The 20,525-nt window shown below is 45.2% G+C and overlaps 6 protein-coding genes across 6 annotated transcripts in view; 4 read left to right on the plus strand and 2 right to left on the minus strand.

Moving 5' to 3' along the window:
* PENARI_c046G10062 (uncharacterized protein) overlaps window positions 1-296 on the minus strand; it is a gene marked incomplete at both ends in the record, with an annotated part of 592 nt that extends 296 nt beyond the window's left edge. Inside the window, one exon of the mRNA XM_022637301.1 lies at window positions 8-296. Coding sequence (XP_022482840.1) covers window positions 8-296 — 289 coding nt within the window. The remainder of the gene's footprint in view (window positions 1-7) is intronic.
* A 3,535-nt stretch (window positions 297-3,831) lies between these two features.
* Window positions 3,832-6,120, plus strand: PENARI_c046G10017 (uncharacterized protein; the record flags this gene model as incomplete). The annotated part of the gene is made up of 3 exons (XM_022637300.1): window positions 3,832-4,341; window positions 4,397-5,391; window positions 5,451-6,120. 3 exons carry the CDS (start codon window positions 3,832-3,834, stop codon window positions 6,118-6,120), a joined length of 2,175 nt encoding a protein of 724 aa, XP_022482845.1.
* A 3,668-nt stretch (window positions 6,121-9,788) lies between these two features.
* Window positions 9,789-10,133, plus strand: PENARI_c046G09363 (uncharacterized protein; the record flags this gene model as incomplete). Its single annotated transcript, XM_022637299.1, has 2 exons — window positions 9,789-9,864; window positions 10,093-10,133. The coding sequence occupies 2 exons, from the start codon at window positions 9,789-9,791 to the stop codon at window positions 10,131-10,133; spliced, it is 117 nt and encodes a 38-aa protein (XP_022482848.1).
* Window positions 10,134-13,161: 3,028 nt separating this feature from the next.
* PENARI_c046G02413 (uncharacterized protein) lies at window positions 13,162-14,137 on the plus strand (the record flags this gene model as incomplete). The annotated part of the gene is made up of 3 exons (XM_022637292.1): window positions 13,162-13,375; window positions 13,432-13,569; window positions 13,989-14,137. 3 exons carry the CDS (start codon window positions 13,162-13,164, stop codon window positions 14,135-14,137), a joined length of 501 nt encoding a protein of 166 aa, XP_022482854.1.
* A 1,268-nt stretch (window positions 14,138-15,405) lies between these two features.
* PENARI_c046G08165 (trypsin-like serine peptidase) lies at window positions 15,406-16,512 on the minus strand (the record flags this gene model as incomplete). Its single annotated transcript, XM_022637297.1, has 1 exon — window positions 15,406-16,512. The coding sequence occupies one exon, from the start codon at window positions 16,510-16,512 to the stop codon at window positions 15,406-15,408; it is 1,107 nt and encodes a 368-aa protein (XP_022482847.1).
* Window positions 16,513-19,082: 2,570 nt separating this feature from the next.
* PENARI_c046G07979 (M4 family metallopeptidase) lies at window positions 19,083-20,276 on the plus strand (the record flags this gene model as incomplete). The annotated part of the gene is made up of 1 exon (XM_022637296.1): window positions 19,083-20,276. One exon carries the CDS (start codon window positions 19,083-19,085, stop codon window positions 20,274-20,276), a length of 1,194 nt encoding a protein of 397 aa, XP_022482841.1.
* Window positions 20,277-20,525: the final 249 nt, after the last annotated feature.

Raw genomic sequence — 20,525 nt, forward strand, 5'->3', positions numbered from 1 at the left:
CTCATACCTTTAAGCAGTACTGACAATCCGGCTATAGTATTGAAAGCCCCTAGGATTGTGATTGCTAACATATGTTCTCCTGCTGACGGTCCTAATGCGGTGATAGCTGCGCCGATTGTTACTTGCGCGATTGCAATCAAGTTGAAAACAATACTGATAAGGTGATATTGAAATCTCTGGTCTTTTTCATTGCTATTCAGCTTCTTTTGTAGGCCAGCCGTGGCGGCTGCGTAAGTGAGATGAGTCCGAGACTCATTAGAAGAGTCTCTTGGGAGTGAATGATGAGATTCACGCATAGTATTTTGCTAGGATTTGAATTTAGTTCTTTGAAGAAAGTGTTTTGAAGGGTGTCAGAAATCTCTTCGGTCTTATTTTATGGCAAAAGCTCTAGGTGCATCTTTGACGTCAAACTTTCTTCTGTGCCCTGGGGCTTGAAATCCTATCTTTCGTGATTATTGGAAAAATAGGCTACATCAGACTAGGGTGCTCTAGAACATAACGGATTGAAGTTTAATGTTATTTAAAAAGTTCAAAAGATCCTTGGCACCCGTTCTAGGAAAATCACGGGTTCTCCAAAGTCTAGACCAGTTCCCGAACCATATCTTCGTGTTCTACACCGCAACACTAATTGAAATTCAATCGACTCGACCCTTCACTCAGTATGCTCACGGGTAAAGGATTAGTGGTGACGTCAATGGCTATTAACCTTCAGTCCGTCAATAGAGTCGGAGTCCGATCTAGGAGCTAATGATATTTCTTTATAGCTCAAATTTCGATGATACAGACTAGCAAGTATCATTTTTAAAGAAATTCTACTCCCGTGATAAGATCAAGGCAGCGAAGAAAGAGATTGCGTGTAGGAGATAGGGTCCCAGTACCCTACACTCCAAACTAGACTAACCAAAAGCGCCACCTTGGGAGTTCTGTTGACTATGGACCACAGAACAGATCTACCATGCCAGATTTCCGCACGCAACCCCGCACAGCATCATCATATGACATTGTATCATTTACAGAGAGGGTCTCACTAATAATTGATTCTACCAGTATCAGCGATACTGTATAGACGTGTAGGAGCTTTAAATTGAAGATTAAGAGGGTCGGGAAGTAGTGGAGGGGCCATAGAATGAAGAACCTATGGGTAATAAGCTACTCACTCTCTCTCTAAGAACATGAGCAGCTAAATACGTATATCGGTTCGAGGAAGGAAGCTTGTTAGACGTTATAATGATCACTATGCGTATTACTAGTGGAAGTTACTAATCTATTAAAATTGAAGCGTTTTCATGAACCTTATATTCTGACATCCGTTAAAAAATCCATGGCATACACAAGGATACAGAGTAAAATGGCATAAACTATGTAGTCGAAAGGCCCCGCTCAGCTGGGCGCCCTCCTTAGAACATGTGTCTAGGAACTAGACGTTTAGCTTAGTGATAGTCGGGGCTATATTAAAAGTCGATCGGACGGTGTCCGTTAGCTCGAATTTAGAGCTAAGGACGGCGGTCGGGCTAAGTAAGAGCCTGACCTCGTAGTCGGGCGTCATATTTGGTTCTGCTTGTGTTAAAGAGACGACGGTGGCGGTCATGGCTAAGGATCGGTGCGGGAAGCGACGTATGGTAGCTAAGAGCTCGTAGGCAGGACGTGGACAAAGCGTCGGGCAATAGTGGAACTATTATTACACGAGCAGACAAAGATGGTGCTTAATGACTGTTGTTCAATACATGCAGGAGTTCGGCTCCACCTAACAGCTAATATATAGACGGAGCAAAACAATACGAGTTCTACCCACAGTACGCTATTCAGTCGACCAAATCATTTAGACTCTTTGTCGCCAAATTTTATGACAATATGATATCCTATTGCGGGCAAAGCTCCCCTCACCTACGCACGCCACCTTAGTTGGAATGACACTATCAACTCTCGCACTATACCCCTCAATTGATTTATTTTCGATTGAGAACCCGTGACATAAAATAATGCTACACCGAATATAAATGCAATAAGTTCACTATCATTGTGATAGAGCGCGGTTTATATATGCTTAAATGCCTGAATAATCCGACAATAATAACTTTAGGACCTTCCCTAGCACTGGATTTAACGCTAAGTCAATATTATTTAGAACGGCTTTATCAACTTGTTTGTTGACTCCCCTTTCAGAACTAGTTCGTCGAGATCCGCGCGCAATATGACTGGAACTCGAACGACGACAAGGCGGAAGGAACAACTACAACATATGGGCTGTGCGGGAACAATTTGGCAGTGAATCCGATTGATTACGTGCAGGCGGAGTGTGACTTTAACTGTGATGAGGAACCACGGATGGGTGAACCACGGACGGTTCTAGCACAAGATTGCGGGCTCGGGTGATCGACGTGCGTCATGTGGCGCACCCGAAAATTGCGGCGGTCATCCGCTTCGGATGCTAAATCTTAAATTAACCTGAGGGCATAATTTAGTTGGGGAGAGGCGTGCAAAGAACCGGCAATACTATAAACACATGGGTCGCTGGAAGCATAATTAATGGTCTAGGGTTGGTTTGAAAGGCGGAATTCCTGACATAGTCAAATATTGACGTTGAATGACAATAGAGTCCTTTAATCAACCTGTAAACGACAGTATTGATTTTCATTAGGGTTGCTTGATACCCTGTCAGAGCTTATCTACTCATTAGTTCTTACTCTTTCTACAGAAAGATCCATGCAAGCCGATATACCAAAATATTTGCTGGTACGCGAATGACACCAGTTTCGGGACGTACTGTACTATATCGAAACGGACATCGGATTATAATAAATATGAAGTGAAATGGTTTTCGAACAACTGTTAACACAGATATTAACACAGATAAGATACACATGAATACTGCTCCCATTCCATTCCAATTAACCTCCAAGCTATTGGATGACTCAGAATCCCATGCTTCCATATATCTGCTTAATTTAATAACCCGCGGGTCACCCGTGGCTACCTAAACCGACCCGTGCGGGTTATGGGGAGGTCTAGCTCTGGCCCACTTTTCAGCCCGTGGACTGATTTGTCTGGTGCTGATAAGAAAGTCTTAGCTGCAAGCAGCATTATGGCCGTTGCCCTTTTAACGTAACCAATCATTGTATTACTGTCATGACTTGACTGATCATCATACAATCGTCATAAGTGAGACTAGGTGTACTCATCACCCTTCTGGTTTCCGTGTGTGAGGCCTAACGTTGCGTGTCACCGGGGCAAAAGTCTTAGTGGAGCGAGCAAAGCCATTCGGCACCCTGCCCCGCAAACTCTTGATTAATAATACAGATGCCAAAGAAGTAAGCTCTGGGAGGATCCGATTGAAGATCTTCCTTCGTATTTTCAAAGTTTAAAATATGTCTATCAAATTAAATTTTGAATAGATTTTTCTGCAAGATCATCTGCAAGATCATCTGGAGTTTAATTTGCTTCGGGGACTCGTCATTTAATTTTCAGGGCCAGATGCACTTTGTAACTGCAAGCCGCCTAAGGAGTTCACGTCTAAATGACGGAGCAAGTTCTCAGGTTCCACCACTCTTTGTCTACCTTCCAAATGATTTAAAGAACCATTTCTCTATCTCCCTTCATTTCCGTCGAACATCTCAACCTTCTTAACCTTGGTCAAACATTCAATCTAGGATAGCCTGAGCAATCTACCGTTCCAACTACCGACAATTCAAGTTAGCTTTCGATCTCCTCGAACGCTACAGAGAAAGATTTGTGATCTGGGTACCTACTAAGCCAGCACAAAACCTCCTTCATTAGTATTAGGTACTCTCGACCCAAGTGAACGTACACTCCCTGGAACCAGTGCAAGAAATTATGAGTCCATTACCTTCGAACGGCCCCAGGCCGAGTGAGCTCGAGCGGAACCGCATTCTGAATGACATAATCGAAAATATTGAAGACCGTTTTGCCAGAAACTACAGCGAAGTCGATTACGGTACTCTGAAAAAGGAAGTCCTTATTCCCGTGATCGAAAATGACTTTAACCCAGAGATTCAGCTTCGCGGGTTCCTCAGGGCATTTCGGAACACATTGGGATTCAAAAATTCATTTAAGAACATAAGGGATCCCACTCTAAAAAAGCAGATTACCGCCTTCATCGAGGGCAAGTCGTCCGACGATGCAGTTTGCAACCATGAGTTCGAAGTTTCTGGTCATCCTGATCGCGTCAAGTTCCACTTTTCCGTGTTGTCTGTACTTAGGAACTTGTTTGTCTGTGCCTTGCAGCTCAAGGAGGCAATCAAAGATATCTTCCCACGGAAGCACCGTTATGTCCAAGACCTACCGGGGTTTTGGGAAGATCAAAAGCAAACTAAGGCCATGAAAGTAATTTGCTCCACATTGCCGCTGTTCTCCCTTAATGCTGACAACTATAACGCAGGTGGTGGTTACAGATGTTGAGTTCGAAAACTGGGGTCAGACGGTGAAGAATACCCCGCGGTGTACATTTGTTCCTACAACTGTATACGGTGTGCAGCAGATTGTCCGTTACGCGAAGCAACGTGATCTCCGAGTCCGTTGCGGCGGCTACCGTCACAGTTGGAGCAATATTTTCTCGCAAGACAATGAGATTTTCATCTCCCTCCTTGACCTTCACCAAGCTACGACCATTCCGGACATAATCAGCGTTCTCCCGGGGCAATTCAACCCCTACAACGGCAATCAGTTGCGGACCATTGAGCTTAAAGAGCAAAAGAATAAAAGCAAAAGACTGTGTCGTGTTGGTGTATCCGTGACTAACGAGGATTTTCGGCGCTGGGCGATTGCCAATGACGCTTGGAGCTTGCCAGTCGATGTCATTCTTGTCGAGGTCACAATCGGTGGTGTCAATGGCCCGATCTGTCATGGCGCCGGTTATGCTCACAAAACGGTGTCTGACTATGTCCGGAGGGTTGAGTACGTGGATTGTAACGGTGATTTTCGAACAGTCGACGACCAAGTTGACATTAAAGCTTCCGCTGGCGCTTTCGGGCTCCTTGGAGTGGTGACGCACATAACCTTCGAGCTCGATGCCATGACATACGCAGTAATGAAACCCGTTAAAGTCGACATCGGTCTGGCTATCCCCCCAATTAACAAGGATGATATTCCAATTGCCCTCCAATCCGACTGGTTCCACTCAAATGATGCATCAAAGAAACTTGCCGATGCCAAGATAGAGTTTGACAACCGCGCAGCGAATCACTATTACTCTGAATGGTTTTGGTTTACCTATCAGCGTAAAGCTTGGGTAAATACCTGGAACACCACATCTGATGCTACCGGAGTTGAAGAGTATCCGGATGAGGCGCAAACTTTCCTGCAATGGATTCAAGGCTGGCTGGGGGGAGTTATCACTACCGTCCCTCTCTTTAACGCTCTACCGGGATATTGGCAGTAAGAATGCGTCTGGGTCCATGTCTAAGATAGTAGAGTTGCTCACAAAAGGACAACAGAGCACAGCTGCTGGCTACCAACGGAATGGCCGCCCTCCCCCCAACCAATGGCGAGGATAGCACCCCGACCATCATTACGGCTCTACCTAATGCGCTGCATTTCCGACGCGGTATACAAAATATGAGAGTTAGGGATACTGAGTTCCAGATTCCGATCCCGCCCCGCAAGGACGATCCCACCAAGCCTGACTTCTCCGTTGTCCAACAAGCATGGTGGGACGTCATCAAGCTGGTCTACCAACAGGCTGAAAGCAAAGATGACCCATCCTCACCTATGCGGCTGACACTTGAGCTGCGTATTATGGGAGGCAGTGACGTGATCATGGCACCTCAGCGAGGTAATAGGCTAGGTACCGCTAGCATTGAGGTGCTCACTATCCCTGACGCCGTGGCGGACGATGATTGGATGGATTTTATCCAAAAAGTCACCGACATCTGGATGTCATACGGGGACGATCTGAACGTCCGCCCTCATTGGGCCAAGGAATGGGATGGTCTTCAACTGAAGGGACAGGATGCGCGCAAGTATTTGAAAAACGTAGCGTATCTCTCGCAGATCGATGAGTTCCGTACTGCGCTGCAAAGGATTGGCCGGCCTCACGGCTGGGGCCTAGATGAGCTTCGAAGTCGATTTTCTAATGAGCTTTGGGATGAGATTGTTTTCGACTAATATACAGTACGGGGTATTATTTTTTTGCTGGTTTCTGTATCCCACGGGTGTGCTCTCAATCTGCCAGACTGGGGCCATTCCCTAGCTCTTAACTCGTCCTGGATTTAAATTGCAATAATATGGGGTTAAAGCTGATTTCGAATTCCACTGTACAATCGAGTCCATTTCCAGTTCCGTTAACTGTTCGTTGAGATTTAGATCAACATTCATACAATATTGAGGACTCAAGGGAAGATTGGAACAACGATGTGATGATGTGGGGTGTAAATGACGGCATCGCTTTTTACCAAAATGATCATTGGGTCGACTCTCGTCAGAAGAAAGTATCTAAAAGCTCCATGTTCACCCTGGCAGCTGATGTTTGAAAAACGAGAGAACAACGGGGCATGAGAAGCCCGCATGAAATGACATCGCACCTACCGATTGAACTCATATGATGATAAAATTGAGCATGATCTAGCTAGGGATTATAATCGAAAGTAACACCAGGCTCATATTTATTTGTCGAAATTTCAAAGTTGAGGGTTGTGTCTTTTTTGCTTACGTGGCTGGCGGGAAAAGAGGAAGACTAGCAGACGATGTAAAGGTTGGACGGTTTTCACATGTCTGGCAGTAATGCTCTTCCGCTATACACGCAGGCGCGCTTTTTCTTTCGTGGTGGCATTGAATTTTGCCATCTCTATATCCCGTGCGCGTCGTGCAAATGATGATGTAGAATGTCACGCTCATTGCTGAAAGTCGATTGCTCCAATCCTGTACACTCCGTAAGAAATATTGAAACGTGGAATGAGCCATTTCTTGCCAAGTTGAAGATGAATTGACGTTACTGTTGCATTCGATAGATTCTTCAACTCATTCCAGACGAAGTGATGTGACCCTATCCCACGGGGGGTGGCCCAGTCTGCCAGACTGTTGGTTATGGTTTTCTCTTAACTATGGGAGCAAAAGTGGGTCGTACGCCTGACTAGGAGTTTACGTTGTGCCTAGACTTAGAAGGTGTAGAGTTCTCCGATCGGTCTTAAATTTTGGTTAGTTATAATAGACTAGCTAATTGATCTCCGATTTGCTTCGGAGTATATATAGCCTTCTAGTTATCGAGAAACTAGCGATTGAAAATTAGAGATGTTTTGATAGGGTGCGGGAACTGGGCTAGTTAGGATTGCGACCGGGGCTTTAGGCTAAACTCTAGGGTTTTGTGAGACCACGCAGCCTCTAGGTTTAGGTAGGTAAGCGAGGTAGATGGCCCAGTTACGCGCGATACAATATAGTGGATTGTATGAAGAGACTGAACGCTGGTCCGCCTATCGGACCAGCGAGAAATGCTTATATACACGACTGGCCCATTCGTGGGCGGTGAGGTCCTAGATCATCCTTTTATGTGTGTCCTGAGGGAGAGTGATGAATTGAGGGAGAGTGATGAATTGAGGGAGAGTGATGAATTGAGGGAGAGTGATGAATTGAGGGAGAGTGATGAATTGAGGGAGAGTGCTGAATTGAGGGAGAGTGCTGAATTGAGGGAGAGTGCTGAATTGAGAGAGTGGTACAGTATGGATGGATGTTTTCATTTACGCTGACCCCTCGCAGAGTGGTACAGTAGTTTTCGAATTCAGCTATACCTCCAGTCCGCCTCCCAGACCGCTCACTTAAAATAGTAGAAGTATTTTACAATACGATCCCGAACGTCAGACCCTATAATTTACCCGAAACTGCTTTACAATTCACGATGTGCCCCCTCTTCCCTATTATGTTTCGTCAACCATTAATTCTATAAACATCACATCTTCTCCACTAAGAATTCGCACAGGGCCAATCTGAATGATATGGCTCCAAGGCTTTCCCCTTCAAAGCTTGATCTCATTCATGATATGATAGAGAGTCAGCTGTTTACCACGTCTCAGATGGCCGCCGACGCTGAATGCAGCATAGTTACGATTATTAATTTTAACAGAGCGGCAATTTGGAAGCATCTATGCACCCCAATCTCGAAGGTTCGCCGCGATGCTCAAAATCCAATTCGTATAGCTACATACGTATTTGATTGGCCTTTCGACCATGTGTGGTTGACACGATAGTGCCTCGTCGTCTTTGTTACCTGGCTTCAAATTGCCAATTAAGGGCATAGAGTGCCCTGATATTCACTTACTTTCGAATTTGTGCCCGACATTAGGCTCAGAGCTGCGAATCCTATTACCAGAGATTGAACGTCTCGATCCACCTTCCCATATCTCTACCAATCTCCTTCAAAAGATGAAAATAAGATTTTGATGACGGTCTTTGCCACAACTCCTTCACAGTATGATATCCCTTGCAGGATATCTGCACCCCTCAATCAGACCGCGAAAGCTAAAGAGGGTCTTGCTGCCGCGCTTTAAGTTTCGAACACAAGAGTTCCACCTCACTCCCCTCCAAAGAATAGGTACCTTTGTCGCCGGGACGTCCCATTCTTCTCAAAGCTAGGCTCGAAGCTTTCCGGCCCTTAACGTTTGTTTTTTTTTGGGTTTTTTTTCCCATATATTTTAATCGATACAGTCAATCATAATTTCCCAGTGTGTTGGGAACATCACTTTCATTCCTTTTAAATCTTTTTTTCTGCTCTTAGATACATAAGCAATATAATCAGATTGACTTGGCAATCAAACAAGCAAAGTTGAAAATAAGTTAAGCCCTCCAAAGTTTCCAGTTCGTTGTGTCCCAGTCAGTCTGGTTTTTTTTTCCTTTCCTTCTTTTTTTCCTTTTCACCTTTTTTTCATCTCCTTTGCTTGCTAGGCAATAGTCAACAGAGTGGCGTACGAGAAAATCCGTAGCTTCGAACCAATACAATATCCGTCCTCCGAGGTGCCTAGTATCGCAGATAGATTCAGGTTACAGTAATGAGCTGCCTGATATCTGGCCGATTGCCGACTCTCTGACTTGTAGGGCCAGAAAGACATATCTTGTTGTGGTGAGCCTGTGATCCGTAAGATATGACGGGCCCGGCCTGAGGTCAAAAGCTGGCGATTATTGCCCTTCAACGTCCCTTGTACACTGGCAAGTGCCCCGGTGGCAATTGGAGAAGCGCTGGACGTGCTATTAGAGATGTCAGTATACCACAAATTAGGGTTCGGCCCTCCCTGGAGGTAACTATATCCCGTTGGGGTAACTTCCCTTCCCTAGCCTTGTGTATCAATCCTCGTCCTATAGTTTGAGAACGAGAGCCTAGACCTGGCTGGGCCATAATTCCTTCTATGTGTCCTAGGAGGAGGAGCTCCAGCACCGACCATAACCGCATCCGAAGAAGGGCTTGCTTGATTAAAAGGATTCCTCCACCAAGATAGAAAGTTGCTTGGCCGGACGTTATATATCTGATCGTCCAGACTCTAAGAACTATTTCCTGCCGCCTCAACAACAATAATACCTCGACGTGTGGCGTAACGAATTGCTACAAAGTCGTCCGGCCACTATTTATGTTGGATGAATCCGAACTGGCCTAGTCTATTAGACTTCGGACCTAGTCTGTGAGCTTCGATCAAGATAATATCTCTACGTCGAAGCTTATTAGCAGCTTTCGAGATAGCGACGGATGTCGATTGACAATTAAACGATGATGTAAACACTATTGCTCGCGGCGCAATTCCCGAAATCCTAAACGTGTTGTGATCCCCTCCCACGACACCGACCACGGCGGTACCATGGTTTTCGAACGCAAGATTGTTGCTAGTCGTACCAGCAATGACTCCGCCTTGAAATTGCTAAAGGTCTTCATGGGTGAGCCTCTATCCCCACTTATAGTCGACAACGCGAATATCTATTCCTTAACCGGATGGATTTGCAGGATCAGTGATTGCACCAATTCCTCCCGGTGCCGGGTTTAGATAGCCTTAACTGTTAACAAAGTTTGGAGTGATCGGGGGTGCATTAGCCGATATTAGCTCTGATGAAAAGATTGCTGGCATCGCCGGAGGTTTGACATATGCTGCGTCGACCAAGTTCTAGGCGGCGAGAAGATCTCTAGCGAGATCGTCAAGACTTTCTAGGGGTGCATAAACTTGATAGAAAGCGGCAAGGTCATATTCATCATCATCACTAGACGGAGGAAGCTCTCGTACTACCCGCCGGATTCTTTCCTGACTTGGACCGAACAACAAGGAGGCGGAAGCGCCATACTGATCCAGTGCATTATTAACCACCCCTATGTCTGTCGTTGGCGATTCCAATGGACCACTTTGAGGTTGGTTGATTTCAATTCCTTTTTTAAAAACCAAGATCAACTCGGGTTTGTTGAGATCAATTGGTTCTGGATGCGCTGCCATATTGTTTCAGAAACTAGCGTTTTAATAGATAAGAATGTTCGTAACAAATACTTCAGTGAAATAATGTTCGCTTTGTCTCAGTAGGAAACAAGTGATGACTTTAAGTACTTCTTACTTCCTCCTCAACCTACGGCGTGTAGGTCATTATTATGATACCATTATAGATTATTGTATATGATACAACCTGCTTGCAGCTCCGATTTCGTCATCCGAGCCAAAATAACCATCAAGTCAAAACGTCGTGACTCTGCTAGCGAGTTTTCATAAGTAGTTCTGGTATTTACGTTGATGTCATTCTTGCACGTTGATTAGGTCCATTTTGTCTTCTAGACGCTACTAGTCCCCGATATCATGCTGGGTGCGTTGAATTCAAAGCTACAAAGATTATTCTTGTGTTGGCTATAGAGACTAGGCTCATGGTCGACACAGTTAACTCTAATTTAACGCTAAGACGGGTTTACCGATCTGTGGCGAGAAATGACGAAAGAACCGCATATCTAATATCATCGTCTTTTGGCAGCTCTATCCTCTAAACTAAAAGTCCTGATAATTTGTTAGTCAGTCAACGTCATTTGTCTTTTATCTGTAGAGGCCTGAATAGTACTGGAGTATCATATGTAGTTACACATAAGGCCTAATGAAGCCTCAAACAGCAGCCAACCCAATGCCGTTGGACTACAGATTCAGTTGGGGTAGGGAACCCTAAATACGAAGTTCTTAATACAAAATGACAGTACTAAACATTTTTTTTCCCTGAGGTTAATTTAAGATTTAGCGTCCGAAGCGGATGACCGCTGCCAATTTCGGGTACGCCACATGACGCACGTCGATTATCCGAGCCTGCAGCCTTGTGCTAAATTCGTCCGTGGCTCGGCCACCCACGGTTCCTCACTGCCAAAGTCACATTGCGCTTGTATGTTACCAATCGGTATCAACGCACGAGCTTAAGTTTAATCTACACTAACGGACAGCAGACACCCAGAAAAAGTGTAATCGGCTGCGGGACGTCTATTGGAAGGAATGGCGGAGGAATTAATGGCTTTCGTGGAAATACAGAATGATAAGGGATCTGTTTGTATGCAAGAATGCCAGTATTGGTCATTTGTTGAACCTATTATTTATTGTCAGTTTTCCAAAGATTTCTCCAATACAGAGAGTTATATTACTATTCTGGCCCACCTACATTATTAGCACGCATTCAATCACTTTCTTTCCACATCCACCTGACGATCATGTACATAACCAAGTATACATGGCGAATATCGTTGCTAGATGCCACAAGCTTCTGGAGAAAGGTGAAATACTACATCGCTCTTCTCAGATTGTTTTGGTTGTTGGTAATCGAGCTTAGATACTTGGTGGGGAACTGGGATCGCGCGAGTCTCGGGAGGATGATATCCACGCCTTTAAATTGGGTAGCAGTAAGTTGGGAAGTGCTGAGAGAATTCCCAAATGCGATGACACTAAAATCCTTGGCCATAATCTAGCGGACGCTACGATTACTTCCGAGCCTGCGACGTCACAACCCCTCTTTCCTCGTGTTGAACCCGCAGCTTGTATACTGAATGAAATTGAATAGCTATCGATTGTTGATTCTCGCGACCAATATATCTTTCAGACAAGGTCCATTGAATCTACCTGGAACCCACTGTTGCCCTCGTAACCTTAACCCTGATGAAAGAGCACTGATGGTTACACAAATTTGATCTAAACTGTAGCATTTCCATGTTTCAATACTGTTTCAAGCCAACTGGTGAGACTTGCAGCCTAGAAATTTAAGTCTTCTGCTATTGAGTTAAATGTAGTCTTCCAAGGTTGGTTGGGCGAAGATCTACTATGTTTCACTGACATCTGAGGCGAGTAAGGATAATGACAGTGGAAAATTCACTTGACTGCACCTAAACTTGACTGGATTTTACTGGCAGCGAACTTTATTCATAGTGTCTGTTTTATCAACTCTATAAATTGGCGCAGTCTTTCAACCACGGAATTAGAGATGACAGCATCAGTACAACACACATTTACTAGTATATCTCAGTCAATTCCTACTGGTCGCTCCTCCCGACCAATGGCTAGTGGAATTATTGGAATTGAGCCTTATTTTATATAAGCTTAGTTTACCTTCCACGTATGACAATCTGGAGTTAGAACATTCTAGATCTGCTCCTGTCGTCATCACATCTTATGTCTTTGTAGGCGTGAAACTCTAGACGGATCAAAGGATCAAAATACCCTCTGAACGATAGCAAAGTATATAATTGACTCCAATCTTCGTAGGTAATATTTCGTTATCTTCCAATACTGCTTGATTCCAAGTCATGTTCTTACAATAGTAACTAGACCAACTCAATACACTACTTGCTTCAGAACTGTGCAGATATTATGTTACAAACTCAACTCCTGGAGAAAGGCTGCACTGATGACAACAAAACGGAAGGTACCGGAGGTTGCTGCTGTGGAATCCGGGGACCATGAGGCTAAGAAAGCGGTCCGATCATATCTTGAAAGTTTCAGTTACTTAGATCGGTACAGAGAGGTTGATGAATTGGATGCTGAAGTGGACGAACATGCTGCATTTCGAGCTCTTCAGCACCTTTTCGGAGTGGAAATAAGCGGTAAATACGACATAACAACGATGCGGCTCTCCTGATACAACGGCATTGTCAACCTTATCCTCCGCCGCCGTAGCTGGTCTAAGCGAGTTATATCCTGGCGGATCGAGAATGGCTCCGCTAACCTCAGTACTCATGCTATGCACAATGCCATCAACGACGCTTTCGAATGGGATAAGCACATCCGTATCCTCCCCATCCGCCCCCCCCCCCCGGGGGCCCGACGACCTCCACGTGGTGGTGCACTGGCCGGGGACGGGTCTCATGATGAGGAGCAGTGGAACGAGGATTTCCTAATGAGAGACGCCCTCCACGAGATTGGGCATTCGTTGGGCACTCGTTGGGCGTTCCACAGTGTGATATTTCTGATATCGCCGCCATCCAGAGGCTTTACCCCTGACTACCCAAAGTAAAGTCTCTACTCAGTGGTTACTCAGATGAGGAGTTGTTAAGCTTGATCGCTGAGTTGCCGCAAACTAGTCGCCGTCGTGTCAAGTGGAATAGAGAGAGCCTCAAGGAGTTTTCTATTTCAACCGCGGTGATGTTGTGTATGTACTCAAAGCTTTAAATGAGCCCGAGGAAACTAGGATCTGTCTCTTATTTTAAGATTTGGCGCACAATATATGCTTAGGTCATGGAGACTTGACCGCTATAACCATAGTTTGTTTTCATGTACAGACTTCAAATCTAGATCTCCTTGACTCAACTCTGTAATAAAAAGCATACACACTCTAACGACCGGTTTGTTAGTGTGTCTGTCTCTATACCCTAGGATGCATTGATTTAGGCAAGGCAAAACATCGAATTGGATTGAACACAAGCAAAGAATCTGTATGCAGTTGAACATCAAGTGTAATAAAAATTTGCAATAATGCGAAGAAAAAAAAAACCTTATAATACGAACCCCTGGTCAACCGTTGAAAGGAGCGAAACTGTTCAATAAAACGATGAATAACGAGGTGAGCAGTCCTTAAGGGGACGAAGTGCGAGGAGGAAGCCCGTCCCATGTTCAAGCTTTGCGTTATCCCGAACGCTGCTGTCAGCTACAAACCTCTGCGGCAGAGGAGCTGTGCAGGGCTCTACGACAACCCTGGTACTCGCCTTCCGGAAGCCTAGATCCGACTGTGAACGGGGCCCACGGAGGGTCGACTGGGCCAGTAATTTTGGAGCGACCTGATTTCCGGCTTCCGGCATCAAAATTGTTCGTTGAGGGCGGGCATACGGCTTTGCCACTGTTGGCAACTGGATTGGTTGGGGAAAAAGGGGGGGCAGGACCCGAGTATATATATTCGATAAGGAAACGAGCATGGGAACACCAACGATCGGTATTATTGGTTAACACAAGAATACTTTCTCATGAAACCCAAATTGGCTCTCGGGCACTTCATATATGTACGGCATATCTCAGAGCATGAGTAACTAGGTTGGCAACGTGAGATAACCGACTTCAGAAGAGTGGTTGCTCTGTACGATTCTGGCAACAGATACGAACGTTAGTATCATGGTGTAATATATATTACATCTAACCCGATACGGTTAACCCCAAAGGGAATATGAATAATATCAATAAAATCATGCGAATATGAATAACAGGCATATTCGCGCGAATGAAGTTATTCCTATATTCGTATTCACAGCTGCGAATATGAGTAAAGCCATTATTCGCATTCCTTTATTGCTTTCGGAACTCTAGCTAAGGCAGACATCGGGTGGCCAGCGTTGGGAGGCGACGGGAAGACCGGAAGCTAAAGCGGACACGCGCGCAAAGTTGAAGGGTAATCGTCTTGTGCTTTTAATGTACCTGGGAGTCAAAAACGAGATTGTCATTCGGCATCACTGGAATGGACCTTTTCCGCGTCTTCGTCTTATGTGAACTCCTAATCCTAAAAAAGGGTTTGAAGTTCCTTTGATGGACATTTGGACCATACAATTATGTCGTGTGTTTTTAGTCCTAGAATAGGACTATCATTTTTTTTCATATGTAGATTATTGTTTCAACTTCTAAAAACAACAGGCATATTTTCACGCAGCATGAAAGAAGTTACCAAAAATGTTAGAAATTTCGCTGAACCAAAAGACCTACTCGAGTGTGTAGTGCATCATAACTTGGAATTATAATCTCAACGAAAAAAGCCAAGACATCACCACGCCAGTAACCTCCAAGGTAGAATTCGGAATGATACCCCAACACCAAAAAGTTAAGAAACTCCAGCAGATACAAATAAATCCATGACAATATTTCACAGTTAATGATAGTGTGATTTTTAGGTATTAGGAACCCATCAGCAAGCATTCATAATAGCCGATCCCAAAGAGCCAGGAAAGTATATCACGTCACATCTGAAGTGAAAGCATGCTCCGTGGGCGAGGTACAATTTTGCTCCTTATGGGTAGTTTGCTCGTGCTTCCAATATGAGCTTGTTCAGTGCAGGCCCCCCGGCGTATTCATTATCGCGATTAGTAGAACCTGTGGGCCGTTCGACAGCGGTGCTGCCAATGGTGCTGCCAACGCCGACGACTCTCGGTCTGGACGGGTCATCCTTGAAATAGCCCCAGGCTGGCGCGCCACCCTCTCCGGGGGTAAAGTCGTTGAAATGGCCAAGTACATAACCAGAATTGCCATTGAGAGTAAAGGGTTGTACACTGGAGATAATGGCGCCGCCCTGGTATAGAGGACGTTCTCCTCTGGCACGATCCTGGCCGTAGCCAACACATTGCCAGGAGGGAAGATTGTTCCAGGGGCTTTGATAAAGCTGAGCCCCAACGTATCCGATGGTGTTACCGATGGGCTGTGCAAGGACCAGGATAACATAGTCAAACGCGGTTTCCAGATCGGTCAGGTTGCCTGATACCTTCTCGTAATAAACGACCTTGCTGGCGGCGAACTCGCCCCACGGCCCACGGCCATCGTAATAGCCCGGAGTGAATGTGACCCATCCAACGTTACCTCGGCCATCTGAGTTCCAATTGATAATGCTGCTCGCAGTCAGGACGAGACGGGATCCAATCATAGCGCCGGAGCCCCAGCCGCCCGCGGTACGGACCTTTCCAACTGTACGCCAAGGATACTTGGTATCCTGGAACAAAGTACGATCATCGCGGTCAAATATGATACCATTGGGGTCAACGTCTTTACTCTTCTTAGAACCGTCGAGGTTGACGTGCGTCGAGGGTGCCTCAGTCGGCGTAAATGAACATTGCGACCCAGGGGGCACTAGACCGTCAAGTTCCTTGACGTCCGGGTGGCTTTTCGCAACCAAATCAACGTCTAATGGGACAGGAGTTGGGCTCGGGAATGGGGAGGTGACGTTAAGGCCGTCAGCCCCGACGTCCACTGCAACACGCAGACGACCATTCTCATGCAACAGGTTTGGTTTGTTGTCATCGTCCAACGCGATATCAAGTACCGGGACTTGTATCCGCTGTTCTGTCCCTTCAGTCTTGAAGGGGGGTTGCTTCGCAAGGACCTTAGTTTCGATGGGAGCTTCCATGACTTGAATGGTGCTCACAACCTAGCGTGTCGATATGGAAATGGAAAATCAAAAATACAGTTGACTATCAAATCTCGTTGATTGGATTTTACTGCGGTTCAAGATTTCAAGGGTGCCGTGGACCTAGAAGTAGTATTTATATACTTGATGGTGCCGAAGATAGCAACATGCAAGCCATTATGAACAGATGTGACCGGCAATTGATGCAGGTATGACGACTACATTACAACCGCGTGGACAATCTAGTCGAGTCTAGAAGCGTCTTGATAAAAGCAAAAATGGAATGCGCAGTCTGACGTGACCTTGAACTTCGGAAATTCAGTAATATATAGTTCAAAACTCTATATTTCGTTGTCCCGACTAAAGTTAGAATCTCCTTCTCATTCATGGGTCAAAGATAATTAATTAAGAATAAGGCTGTGCTTTGTGGTTCTAGACCCGAGGTGAACGCCGCCGCGTGTAACATTCTTCTCGCTGGTTTGTACTAAACTTTTTTTGCCCTCAGGTAAATTTAAGATTTAGTATCCGAAGCGGATGACCGCTGCCATTTTCGGGTATGCCATATGATGCACGTCGATCATCCGAGCCCGCAACCTTGTGCTAAAATCGTCCGTGGTTCGACCATCCGTGGTTCCTCATCACTGTCAAAGTCACACTCCGCTTGCATGTAATCAATCTGTATCAATTGGTTACGAGCTTAAACTTAATATATACTGATGGACAGCAGATACCCAGAAAAAGTACAATCGGCTTTGGGACGTCAAAGTCTATTCTTTCCTTCCACATCCACGTGACGGTCATGAAAATAACCAAGTGATCTGTCTGTGGCATATGGATTGAACTCCCTTGAGTCCGTTTTGCATTTTGGACAGCCCAGACGGTCTAGTCGAAGCATGTTTTCACCCAATCTCTACCGGTTCGAACATATTGTGCTAAGCTGCATTATCAGGAATATACTTAGTACTCTATAAGTCCATCTACTACCCATTAAGAATAGTCGGATTGGATTCTTGATGCGGAATCGAAAATCCCCTATGGAATATCCTGTCATATTATACGACAAGACGAACGGGGCTCGGTCTCTTATTGTATGTATGCCAAGTCCCCGCGGAGAAAGCGGGGCGAAAGGTTGCAATCTGGGCTTGTGGCATAAACTTGTTATCCTTGATAAGCAGGGTAAATGGCCGCCCTTCCATCGCTTCTAAAAAGAGCCATGGTGACAGCACTATCCATATATCATGTCTTCTTTTGGTATTGCCCCCATTAGGAGGCAGTCTCAATGATTCTTACTTTTCCTAATGAAAGCACGAGGTCTCTACGTTGCTCCTGATCCTAACAAATAGTCTAATTATGTCTGCCAGCTTACGCTGGTTCAACGAGACGAGGTAGAGCACGGTATAAGACGGCATTGGCTTGAAACGCTAGCACACTTTCGGAGCCTACGTCTGTTCCCGTCCCTCATGGTTACTTTATGCCATTACTGAATTTACACATTCTCCTATCTCTCACTTGGTGTTCAATCTTCCAAACTTCTACCTTTGCGGTCTAGTTGAATATATATTCATTTATGTAATACATAATTACAGAACTTTGGATACTGTGATCCCGCTGTCTTTATTGGATATGATATTCCTTTTAATTGTTAAACGTAATGGTCTCAATGGCTAAGCACGCAATGTGATACCTGCAAATGTAGTTCTGAATCACCAAAGTTACACTGAGACCTAGATTGCTCGAGGTTAATCTATATCGCAGCTAGTTGAATTTCTCGAACTCTGGTTTTAGCTACAACTTGACCGGAAATGACCTGCACCTCGGACATGGCATTTCTTTTCCATTTTCAAATAATTTAATTTAAGGCCTGTACTTGTTTGTCGAATATCGGAACAAAAACAAAGCGGAGGTCCAATAGTATATTGAAGTTATGATTGGACGAAGCTCTGTTTGAAGGGAATCACATATGAACGTTACGCCTGCGAAAGGAATAGATTGAGAATCCAGGCTCTCGTATCCAAAGTTTGCAGGATAGGATAAAATGGTTTACCTTCGTACTCTGCGTGCGGAACGTCTTCGACTACTGACTAGAACCCCAGTCGACCATGGAGCAGTTCATCTGAACCATAATCTAAGGATATCTCTAGAACGTACGCTAGTATTAAGAATGATGGTTTGCCACTTATCATCTCTCCCCTCGCGTGTTCTAACCCGTTCATGTCAAGCCGGCTCCTGCCGTTGACAATTTCGGCTATTGATGACGTGTTTTGGATTCTCGCCACCATCTAGAGTATGTATTACCATGGATTAGTCTATCTTAGCGCAGATCAAACGTAATTCGGAGCTTTTTGTCAGTAGACTGTTCTATGAACCTAACGGTCTATAAAAGGCCCCTCCGAGCGATACTCTTACAGGATTTGGAAGCCTCTCCGTTTTCTTTCGGACTTGAATTTGGAAAGCATTTTATCAAAGTTTTCAATTGTCTACCTTTACTACAGTGATTCTTTATCTAATCTAACCAAACTATCGGGCATACTTCTTCTGCTATTACCCGGAACACTCCTGAGTACGGCACTATGGAACGGGACGGAACCTCAGGTTCGGGGCAATGCAATTCTATGTGCAGTTTCATCCCGCCATACTTGCTCAAAGCAATCGCAGACTCGCCTGAAGCCCCTCAATCTGCCCGTGAAGGAGCAGCTAGGACCCAGTCTATTGACATTAATATCCGTAGTGACCGCCAGGTCCTACTCGAAGGAGCCACGCCTGGTGCAGGGATCATTCCTCCTTATATAACTGAGGCAATTGCTGAATCTGAAGCTACCGAGCCTCAGGTCCGCGAGAGCGCCCAGCAAACTCTGCAACAGGATCGTGAAATTCGTCGCGAGCGTGCCGAAGCGGCAGCTGGTGCTGTTGTGTATCCGACTCGCCAAATATTCGACTGCAGAGAAACCGACAGTCTTCCAGGATCACTTGTTCGACCAGAGAATGGACCAAGAGTAAGAGATAGGGCTGTGAACAACGCATATGATGGTTTGGGTATAGCCTTCAATTTCTTTGCTACCGTGTTTGGGCGAAACTCTATCGATAATGCTTCTCTTACACTTGTTTGCTCTATGCATTATCTCCACGACTACAATAACGCCCTCTGGAATGGCCGCCAGATGATTTTTGGAGATGGTGATGGAAAGTATTTCGACTACTTTTCCGACTCCCTCGATGTTATCGTCCATGAGCTCACACATGGCGTAACCCAGTACACAGCGAACCTCGAGTATAAGGATCAACCCGGTGCTTTGAATGAATCAATCTCTGATGTATTTGCTTGTATGGCTGAGCAGTGGCACTTTGGGCAAACATCAGCACAAGGAGACTGGATTCTAGGACAGCATATCCTCCCTGTGGCAAGAAAGGGGGCCGCGCTACGCTCGTTAAGGGCTCCAGGTACTGCTTACAATGATTACTTGGGCAAAGATCCTCAAATCTCCCACATGCGCGACTATGTCACAACCGATAAAGATAACGGTGGTGTGCATTACAATTCAGGAATTCCTAATCATGCTTTCTACCTCACTGCGATTGGTCTTGGCGGCCATTCTTGGGAGCGTACGGGACAAATCTGGTACAAGTCCCTCACAGACCGGCGTGTGAAGTCAAAGTCAACATTCAAGGAATTTGCGGAGTTCACCTTGGACCACGCACAGAATATGTTTGGAAACTTGGTGAGCAACATTGTGAAATCTTCTTGGGAATCTGTTGGAGTTCTGTAAGTTTTTGGCTGTAAATTTTTGGGATTTTGTAGTATCCGACAAACCGCATGAGAGCATTATTTGCGGTGGCGACTGAACTTAGCATTCAACATGCTTTTTGCTCACGCACGTTATCCCACCAACTATGCCGTTTTGTGTTGGAGGTAGTGATTTTGCACGTTGATGCTCAATTTGTATCTTTGGCTTTTGCGATTTTTTCTGAATGCTGGTCCGTCAGATTGTATAATGAGTAATATTGGACCGTCTGTT

The sequence above is a fragment of the Penicillium arizonense genome (genome assembly GCF_001773325.1).
Source record: "Penicillium arizonense strain CBS 141311 chromosome Unknown PENARI_contig046, whole genome shotgun sequence".
Taxonomy (NCBI): Eukaryota; Fungi; Ascomycota; class Eurotiomycetes; order Eurotiales; family Aspergillaceae; genus Penicillium; species Penicillium arizonense.